This window comes from Ipomoea nil, unplaced genomic scaffold (assembly GCF_001879475.1).
Source record: "Ipomoea nil cultivar Tokyo-kokei standard unplaced genomic scaffold, Asagao_1.1 scaffold2705, whole genome shotgun sequence".
NCBI classification, from domain to species: Eukaryota; Viridiplantae; Streptophyta; class Magnoliopsida; order Solanales; family Convolvulaceae; genus Ipomoea; species Ipomoea nil.
In genome coordinates, this window is record NW_017619133.1 from 2892945 (window position 1) to 2903883 (window position 10939).

The window sequence follows — 10939 nt, forward strand, 5'->3', positions numbered from 1 at the left end:
TTCCCGGAGGACATGCCAGGCGTCGACCGATCGATCATATCGCACAGACTCGCTGTGGATCCCGGGCATCGACCGGTTGTGCAGAAGAAGTGATACCTGGCCAACGACCGAAGAGAATTTGTGAAGAAGGAAGTGAGCACGCTACTCGCAGCCGGACACGTCCGCGAAGTTAAGTACCCAGAGTGGTTGGCGAATGTGGTCCTTGTACCCAAGCCCCCGGCGTGGCGGATGTGCGTAGACTATACCGACCTTAACAAGGCCTGCCCAAAAGATCCGTTTCCCTTACCGCGGATCGATCAACTGGTCGACGAGACGGCGGGGTCGGCGCTGTTGAGCTTTATGGACGCCTTTAGGGGGTATCATCAGATATTCATGCACTCGGCGGACGAAGAAAAGACCGCGTTTCTGACACCGGACGGAGTTTATTGTTACCGAGTCATGCCGTTTGGGCTCAAGAACGCCGGGGCCACGTATACCCGAATGGTGGCCCGATTGTTTCAGCACCTGCTGGGAAAATCGATGGCCGCGTACGTCGACGACATGCTCGTCAAGAGCCGAGAGGAGAGCAAACACGCAGGGGACTTGGCCGACTGCTTCAAGGTAATGTTAAGGTACAACCTCCGGCTGAACCCCAAGAAATGTGCGTTCGCCGTGCAAGGTGGAAAGTTCCTGGGTTACATGGTCACCAAGCGAGGTATCGAGCCTAACCCTGAGAAAGTACAGGCCATCGTCGACATGCAGCCTCCTGGCACTATAAAAGACCTGCAACGGCTAACCGGCCGATTGGCCGCCCTTAGCCGCTTCCTAAGCAAGGCGGCAGATAAGACCGTGCCCTTCTTCGAAGCCATGAAGAAGAAAGAAGGATTCGCTTGGACCCCAGAGTGCCAGCAGTCGTTTGAAGAATTGAAACAATACCTCTCGACACCCCCGGTATTGTCTACCCCCCAGGAGGGCGAGCCCTTGTTTCTGTACTTAGCCGCCTCTCGCAAGGCGGAGAGTTCGGTATTGGTCCGAGAGGAAGAGCGAGTCCAGCACCCGGTTTACTACGTAAGCCGGTCTCTGAAGGCTGCCGAGTCAAGGTATACCACCTTGGAAAAAATTGTATACGCGTTGGTGATTACCGTGCGCAAGTTGGCGCCCTACTTCCAAGCTCACACCGTCTGAGTACTGATAGACCAACCTCTCGGAAGTGTTTTGCGAAACCCATCGTCGTCCGGCCGCCTGGTAAAATGGGCCGTAGAACTAACCCAATATGGGATTGAATACCAGCCCCGGCCCTCCGTGAAGGGTCAGGCCTTGGCTGATTTCTTGGTCGAATGCACCGCGAGTGAGGAAGAAAAGGAACGCGCCGTGGAGAGCTACCTAGGCGAATGGTGGGAAATGCACGCGGACGGAGCCTCGAGTCGACAGCACTGCGGAGGAGGTGTTGTGCTCATCACCCCCGAAGGGTTCCGACTGTATTATGCCCTGAGCTATCTGTTCCAAGCCTCCAACAACGAGGCCGAGTACGAAGCTGTGTTAAACGACCTCCGACTCGCCAGGGCCTTAGGGGTCGAGAGGTTACGAATCAAGACTAACTCTAAGTTAGTAGTCGGGCAGATCTCAGGCACATGCGAGGCAAAGAATGCCCGGATGACTCTATATAGAGAACGCGCGGTTGAGATGCTAAAAGAATTCGGAGCCTACGAAATAGAGTATATATCTCGAACGGATAACATAGAAGTTGACATATTGTCCAAGATTGCCTTGGAAGGAGTACTGGACCACCTGGTAAAAATCTGTCAGAAAGAGGAGCTAAGCCGGCCAAGCATCGAAGAAGCACCGCTAAGGGTCCAGCAAGTGACTGGCGAGGAATGGGACCGAGAGAAAAATCCTGAGATGTTCTGGATAGAGGACATCCGGCGATTCGTAGAAAAAGGCGAGTTACTGGAAGACCCGGGAGTCGCCGCGAGGGTTCGACGAAAGGCCCCCTCTTTCCAGATCGTTGATGGGCAGTTATATAAACGGTCGTTCGGAGGACCTTTGTTAAGATGTTTGCTCAGGCCCGAGGCAGAGAAAATAATGGACGAAGCCCATAGAGGCATCTGTGCCGCGCACCAGGGTGCCCACAATCTCGCTCGGAAGTTAGTCGTCCAAGGATATTATTGGCCCACCATGATGCGAGACTGCATTGAATGGATATCCAAGTGCGGCGTTTGCCAGGCATTCGCCAAGAAAGATACTCGGCCAGCTACTTTTTACACGCCGGTCACCACCGCTATCCCATTTGCCAAGTGGGGGATTGATTTGCTGGGCCCGTTGCCAGTCGCCCCCGGAGGTTTGAAGTTCTGTGTCGTAGCTATCGACTACTTCACCAAGTGGGTCGAGACGGAACCACTGGCCACCATCACCGAGTACCAATGCCGACGTTTTTTATGGAAAAGGGTAATTAGCCGCTTCGGCCTGCCCGAGCACATCGTTAGCGACAACGGACGACAGTTCGATTGCCAGGCATTCATCGACTTCTGCCGCCGACATGAAATTCGCCACACTAAGGTGTCGGTAGCATACCCACAAGCCAATGGACAAGTCGAGAATGTGAACCGAACGCTAGTGGATGGAATTCGGAAGAAATTGGAAGACATTCGAGGGAATTGGGCGGATGAGCTTGACCGAGTCCTATGGGCTTATCGCACCACCCAACGACGAGCAACGGGAGAGAGTCCGTTCTCCCTCGCGTATGGCTTTGAGGCCAAGGTTCCAATTGAGGTGGTCGAGCCCACCCACCGGGTTCGTACCTATTCAGACGCGCAGAACGAAGAAAGTCTTCGAATTGAGAAAAATTTCTTAGAAGAAAGGAGGGAAGTCGCGAGTGCGCGAATGGCTGAATACCAACAGGGGGTGAAAAGATATCGTGATCGGCGGATTCGTCTGCGAGCCTTCCAGGTCGGCGACCTCGTGCTACGAGATCGACAGGCCAGTCAACCCACAGAGGGGGGTAAGCTTGCGATCAAGTGGGAGGGACCAAACCGTATCGCCGCGGTTGTCCAAGCGGGGACCTACAAACTAGAAACCATAGAGGGCAAGCCCGTGGATCGAATTTGGAACTTCATCCACCTGAAGAAGTTTTATCAATAGAAAGGGACAAAGCATGTATGGGCCCGCGGGTCCTGAAAGACTTGAATAAAAGTACGAGTTACGGTTGACCACTCCAGCGACTCGGCGAGTATATAAAGAAACAATGGGGCACTGACCCTAAAACGTTTCTAAGAAAGTAAAAGCCTAAGAAGTCGCCTCGACTGAGGGACTCGGCGAGAAAGAGTTAGGAAACAAGGGCCCAGACCCTTAGTCGTTTCCGTGAAAAAGCCAAGAGGAGTCGCCTCGACTGAGGGACTCGGCGAGTATATAAAGAAACAATGGGGCACTGACCCTAAAACGTTTCTAAGAAAGTAAAAGCCTAAGGAGTCGCCTCGACTAAGGGACTCGGCGACAAAGAGTTAGGAAACAAGGGCCTAGACCCTTAGTCGTTTCTGTGAAAAAGCCAAGAGGAGTCGCCTCGACTGAGGGACTCGGCGAGTATATAAAGAAACAATGGGGTACCGACCCTAAAACGTTTCTGAGAAAGTAAAAGCCTAAGGAGTCGCCTCGACTGAGGGACTCGGCGAGCAGTTAAGGAAACAGGGTTGAAGAGAAAGCCCCAAGGTCAAGAATAATACGAAAGAGAAGAGAAAATGGTAATTCTATTAAAAAAGGCCCGAAAAGGAGGCCAGCCTTTACAAAAGGGACTATCCCAAACAGGATAGCCCTAAACTGCTGGAGAGGGGGTGTCGACGTCAATCCCTTCGACTTGAGCCCCTGCCGTTGGTCCAGCCAGGGGAACAGAAGAAGGGTCCTCGGCCTGAAGAGAGGACTCGGCGAGCTCAGGAGGTGTTGCTGAGGGAAGAGTCGTCGGATCAGAGGCCGCCGGAAGAGCCGCCGAGTTCATAGTAGCCGACTGTCCTTTAGTCGCCGGAAGAGCATCTATCACGGGCTTGAGGCCCCAGCTCTCGGGAGTGAAAGAGGAGTCCCGGACCAGCAAGGCAGAATGGATCTCTGTCTGCGCCTCGCGAAAGCCGAGGCGATAGTCACGCTCGCCCAAGTCCAGGAGGAACTCGTCACCATCCGGCGTCGACAGCCACTCCTTAGCAATTTCTTTCTGGCGAGCCTCTATCGCCGCCTTCACCTCCGCCTCGAAGGCAGCCGACTTCTTGTATTCTTCGACAGAGGTCGCAGCAATCGTCGCCACCTTGTCCCGCTCTTCCTCCCACTGACGGGTGACCCTCAGCATCTCGGAATTGTGCACCTCCACCGCCATGAGGTGCTTCGCCTGCTCTTCCAAAAAGGCCTCCTCCGTCTGACGCAGCTTGAGGGCCATAGACCGCATTTCGGCCCTGTAGTTCTGCAGCAGCTTACTCATCTCCATTTGGAAGGTGAGGTTCTGCGAAATGACCACGAGTCAGATAGTAAAAGGAAAGAATGAATGAGAGGAATTAGATGGGAAACACTTACGCGGTACGACTGGCGCAGCGAGGCCTCGATTATGTACGCGTCCCCCAGAGCATGAGTCGCCTCCACGTCCTTAGGCAAGAGGACGTTAGCACACCACTTACGGACGGAGGAGGCGCCCATCCAGATTTGGGCATCCTCCTCTACCTCATGGCACAGCCGGATTCTTTTTGGAGCCGGCTCATCAGTTTGACCGGCCGGGCGCTTAGAGCTGGGGCTCTCTGTCTGAGGAGGAGGAGGCTGTCGAGTGGGCGACACCACTGGCGACGGAGTCAAGTCCACCACATTTCGAGGTGGTGGAGGAGTCGGCCGGGGAGCAGGAGACGGTTGGGATGAAGAGGCAGCAGCAGTGCCGGAAGTGCGCTGGGTCAGCCGACGCCTCATCTTTTCGGCTCTGTCCGCCATCTCGGGAGTCAGTTCAACCGCTCCGTCGGAGTTGGAGGAGTCGGAATCGTACGGACCTGCAGAAAGGGGAGAAAAAACCATGAGATATTCCGAGTCGGAATGTGGCAAGATAAGAAAAGAAGCGGAACAAGGAGTAACGAAAACTACCTACGGTGGCCGCACCCTCCGGTAGCAAGCCACGCTTAGCCATGGCTCGGACTCAGGACCAGTACTTGACAGAGTACGGCCCAAAGCCCTTCAAGAACTCGCCGCCCAGGACCGCATCATCAGAAGGAACGGCACGTCGAGAGCAAGGCTTGAATAGAGCGGCCGGCCACAAGGTCGGAAAAGTGAAGGAAGAAAAAGCAGGGCGGACGAAGAAATAGAGGAGCTTCCAATCCTTAATAGAATCGGACAGCCCCTCGAAAAGCTGCCGCCCCGGGCGAGCAGCGACTTGAACGAAGCCCCGCGAATGCGAGCCGACCTTGTTCACGGTAAAAAGATACCGGAACAGGTCTAGGTCTGGCTCGCACAACCACCAATGGTAGAGGTTGACGAAGCAAGTGAGGAGTCGGTGAGAATTGGGCACTAGTTGGCCCGGAACTAAGTTGTAATGGCGGTAAAAAAGGGAAAGAAAAGGACACGGGGGAACCCGGAAGCCAAAAGCAACCGAGTGTAAATGAATACCGACATAACCCTCGGGGGGGTCGTGAATTTGCCGGCCCTCCGGGGCGAGGACTACGGCAGAAGGCCCAAGAAGGTATCGGGCCATTTCCAGGTCCACCGCATTGACAACGGATGGTGACCCGGAAGGACGGACGATGGAATCGAACTTGCCCCGCGGCCGTCCGACGCCACCCGGCAGAGCCGCCACCGTCGTTAGAGGAGCGGGGCTCAGCGGAGTAACCGCCCCCGAAGAAAAGGGGGTCGGGGGAAGAGAAGGTGTCGATGGAACGTCCGCCGGGAGTTCCATACGACGAAGAGAGGACGTCGCTGGAATGTCCGCCGGAAGTTCCATACGACGGGGAGGAGAAGAAGAGGACGAAGAAGGAGAAGACGAAGAAGGAGAGGTCGTCTCAAGGTTATCAACCGAGTAACGACGAGAGGAAGAAGAATGTGAGGAAGAAGACATTACCTAAATCAGGAGAGAGATCGGAGGAAATATTGAGTGGCCGGAGAAGCTCAAAGTTGAAGTTGAGAAGAAAGACTGGAGAAGAAAAGGGAAGGAGAGACGAAATGGCTATTTAAGGGGAAGGAATTTCAAAGGACGGCCACGTGCCACCTTCTCGTTGGAGGAAGAGGAGGTGACGAGACGTGAAGGGACGCCGCATTTAATGCCTCAAAAGGCGGGGCGACGGTTCAGGCCTAGGGTTAGCCCACAGACGACGCGTCTGTCCTAGGCTAGGGTCGAACGTCAAGTGACCCGGCCTGCTAAGCCGGAAGCCCGTAGTGGGCCATGGCCTCTGGGCCCATATGATACGAGCTGGAAGCTTCTAGAATGACCCGGTAGAACCCCGCTCATCGAAGGATATCAGCCGAGTTCACGAAAAGACTCCCGTAACCAGGTCGGCAATCAGACTCGGCGACTCCCTCACCAGGAGGGTCTCGCCATAGCAAGGCTAGGAATCAGTCCCATAGACCAGAGGTCGGACGACAAAATACTAAGGAGATGCGGGGTCGGACAGAAAAACACACAATTTATTTAATTAGTACGAAGATTACAAGGCCCAACACTCGGCCGATGCAAATTACAAGAGAATGAACGAGTCAAGGCTTGGCTTCTTTCTCTGTCGACGAGCTAGCGGTCAGAGGGCCTTCCAGGAGGTACTGAGGGCGGAAAGGCAGAGGACTCGGCTCAGGCTCAGGCATTTCGTCCAGATACACGGCGGGCTTCCCGTCATCGATCATTTGCAAAGGCCTCCCCAGAGCGCTCGGCGACATGGCCACACCGAAGAGGGGAGGAGCCTCCCACTTCTCTTCCACCATTGGTTCGGGATCTTCCACCACTGGCTCCATCTCCACCCCAGATTCCGTCTCCACGTCAATGGGTTCCCTACACATCAGGTCCAACATGTCTGGAAGCACCACGATAGGGTCGGAGGCCGAGTCGCCCACCAAACGACCTCCGTTAGCCAACCTTTTCTGTCTCAGTTGCTCCAGACGAGCATGCTCCTTGTTACGGATGGACCAGCGGCGATCACCGTCCATATAACTCATAGCGCCGTACCTTCGCGAAGTGGAAAGTGTTGCGATTTGCATCAACTGTGAAGGGCCTTTATATAGCCCAGCAAAGGCAAATACCAAGGCGATGATTGCGGAGGAGATTATAACTGACATAATTGAGCCGGATTAGACGGATGACGCGAATCTCTGTCAGAGATTAGTTCCATCAGATCCGCTCGAGAAGAGCGAGATTCGCATGCCAATGCAGGAAAAAGTGGATTCGCCCAGGATATGGGGAATCTTGCAGGTGTCAGACCGAAAAGATTTCGATGACGTGACCGACCCCTTGACCAGTCGTCCAGATGAGTACGTAATAGAACACGACAAGACATAAGCCAAGGATAGCATTTATTATTATTGCAAAAAGGATGATACAAATGGCAAGGAGCTTATTACAATGGGAAATATGAAAATGCTCCTAAAAGAAATCCCTCCGAACTATGGCCGACTCCGGTACATACGATCACTCGCCAGGCGAGGAGGAGTCGCCCCCAAAGAACCCCCCCGATGGTCCAGGCGGGGATGGGCAGAACGAGTCCCAGAAAGCTGGCATGAGTGGTGGCGCAATCGGCTCCTCGTCATCCGGATACATCTCCAGGTAGCGGGCGTAATCCTCGTCATTCATCAGGCCCGTAACCGGCCCGTCCAGGTCATCCAGCGGAATCGAGAAGGTCATTTTGAAAGTAAGTTGCTCTAGAACCGCCACCTCAACAAAGGATCCGTCTTGAGAAGTCACTCGGGCAGTTGTGGGAGTAGGCGGATGGCGTGATGGCGGGGTGACCTCGCGTCGAGAAGGAGTCGACGGCTGAGAAGCTGAGGACATAGCGCCGGCAGGAGACCTCTGAGGGGCTGGGCGAGGAGTCTTCTTCCCGTGTTCTCGTTCAGGCCGAGTCCGCTTGGAGGGCAGCGGACGCCAAGGAGACCCGAAGTCAATCCGTTTTCCTTTCAGAGGAGAACGACCCATGATAGACTTGAGAAGGTGAAAGAAATGGAAGGACGCCATTTATAGGGGCCAAGTTTAGACGGAAGAATCCAAACGGCCCCGCGAGATCCGGAGGAGATGGCTGAGGATCCGGACGTTACCAAAAGATATTTAAGACGAAGATACGATGATTAAGAGGGATGAACAGTTGCTACTTTTCCAAACCTAGGCTAGCGGACCGGGTGTGGAAAAGTGAGGGACTAGTTGATGGGGTGAGGACCCCGGCCCAAGGTATAGGGGCCCAAAGAAAATAGATAGGAGAAGTGGGCCAGCGTCGAGAGGAGCCCGAAGAACAATTGGGCCGGGTCCGGGAGCCGGCCCAGGCCCAAGCATGGGGCCCAGTTCCGAGCTGTCAAGAGGAGTCCAGTAGGAGCTTAGGCCGAGACAAGGAGTCGACCGAGGCCCAAGCCCAGGAAAGGACTCGGCTCAAGGAGCCGTTGAGAGCATTGAAGAGGCTCGTTTGAAAAGGGAGCCGTTGAGACATTGAAAGCCGGACACGGTCAGGCCGTTACAAGCCTGGGAGAGCCGTTGGTCGACCGAGTAATGGCATCCAACGGCTCCGTATCTTAATTAGCCATGAAGTCGGCCATCAAAGGCCTTCAAGTCGGTAGAGGGGGAGCCACTATATAAAGGCTCCTCCATTCTTGTAAAAGGAGAGACAATTGAACACCCAAAGAGGGGAGAATACCAAAAGAGTTCCGAGTACTAGTATAATCTCCGAAATAGACATACACTTTATCGAAAGGTGCACCCACCAGCCGAAGGTTGGCAAATTATGCCATGGAATCGTGTTCACCGAGAATGGTGAACACAAGGCAAAACGACGTCGTTTTTAGGCCAAAAAAAAAAAAAAAATCGCGGATGTGAAGTTAACGGCGCGCGTTTGATCAAATTATGAATTTTCTGTTATGAGATTATGAATTTTATGAAAGTTCATAATCTCATAACAGAAAATTCATAATCGCATAACAGAAAATTCATAATCTCACAACTGAAAATTCATAATCTCATAACAGAAAATTCATAATCTTATAACAGAAAATTCATAATCTCATGGTTCCAAAGTGAATGTGTAGGCATGGTTCCAAAGTGAATGTGCAGGCATGGATTCATAATTTATGAATGTCCGTGATTTCGGACGGGAATATGTAGGCATGGTTCCAAAGTGAATGTGCAGGCATGAATTCATAATTTATGAATGTCCGAAATTATGAATGTAATGAAAATTCATAATCTCATAACAGAAAATTCATAATCGCATAACAGAAAATTCATAATCTCATAACTGAAAATTCATAATCTCATAACAGAAAATTCATAATCTTATAACAGAAAATTCATAATCTCATGGTTCCAAAGTGAATGTGTAGGCATGGTTCCAAAGTGAATGTGCAGCCATGGATTCATAATTTATGAATGTCCGTGATTTCGGACGGGAATGTGTAGGCATGGTTTCAAAGTGAATGTGCAGGCATGAATTCATAATTTATGAATGTCCAAAATCTTTGTTCACCTCAAATTAAAGTGAAACCGCAAAATGTGAAAATAAAGAAGAAAAGTCACGCAATTAATTAAAAAACAAAAAACAAAAAAAAAAAAAAAAAAAAAAAAAAAAAAAAAAAAAAAAAAAAGATAACGGTGTACTAACACCGTTAGAAGGTGAACACGGTTCCATGGCATAACGTCCACCGAAGGTTGTGTTGGACCTCCTTGGGCCCGAAAACCCTAAAACCATCAAAATGTATTTTATTTTTTCAGTTCGGAACATGAACCAGCCATTCCGGTTCGCGATTTTAATAAACTCTAAATATCGCGTTTTGATTATAAATTATAATTGGAATATTTTGGTTTGGTTGCTATAGTATCTGTCTGGTTTGAACCAAATTATAGTAATAATTTGTTGGAGAAGAAAAATAAATGAAATATTTATTTTAAATATTTATTTTAAGGGTAAATATGTCCATTTAACATTTCAGGGGGAAAAAGAGCCACTTAAATAATTCAGGGGGAAAAAGTACTATTAGTATATAATTCAGGAGGAAAAAGTGTCATTTTCCCTTTTTAATTTTCTTTCTATTTTTTATTTACCTTTACTATTTTTTAAAATATGCTTTTACTATTGATGATGTAGAATATTATTATTGAAATATTTTCTTTCCATTTTTAATTTTCATTTTTAGATAATAAATTATAGAAGAATTAAATATTGAACGTGTACATTTATTTGATTATAAGATTAGTGTTAAAGTATCACTCAATTAATTGAATAATATATGACTCGTTTGTCTGCAATTATCTTAAAAATTTTGGAATATAATATGATTTATGTAATTATATTATTATTAATTAAAATAAATATGAGAAAATGAGAAATAATTTAATTGTACTAAATATACTTTTATACCATGTTTAATTGTAATTATACTAATATTCATACAATTATTAGCTTAATAAGCATCATTTTTTGGAAGAAAGCTTAATAAGCATAATAGTTATTAGATTTTATACAGTAATAGTTTTATAATTTATAATAATATTCATGTAATTTATAATTGCATTTTATACGGAAGAAAATAGGTGCGTATAGTAGGGTATTGGAAAATGAAATTTGCTCACTATTCAATCGTTGATTAACTGAATAAAATGTTGAAGAACCAACAGTTGATTGCAATACCGACTCATTTAAAAAAAAAAAAATTGAATGTTTAAATGATTCTCATAGAATGACTTGTACTTTAAAGACACAACTATGGATGCATCTCGTAATATAAATTAAATTTTATATATTAATTGGATATATATAACTCAACCCATTTTTATTCATTC

General features: G+C 49.3%; 1 protein-coding gene across 1 annotated transcript; it reads left to right on the top strand.

Moving 5' to 3' along the window:
• The first annotated feature begins 438 nt into the window (after nt 1-438).
• Nucleotides 439-2897, top strand: LOC109156335. The gene is made up of 4 exons (XM_019304172.1): nt 439-600; nt 949-1079; nt 1191-2769; nt 2889-2897. The coding sequence occupies exons 1-4, from the start codon at nt 439-441 to the stop codon at nt 2895-2897; spliced, it is 1881 nt and encodes a 626-aa protein (XP_019159717.1).
• Nucleotides 2898-10939: the final 8042 nt, after the last annotated feature.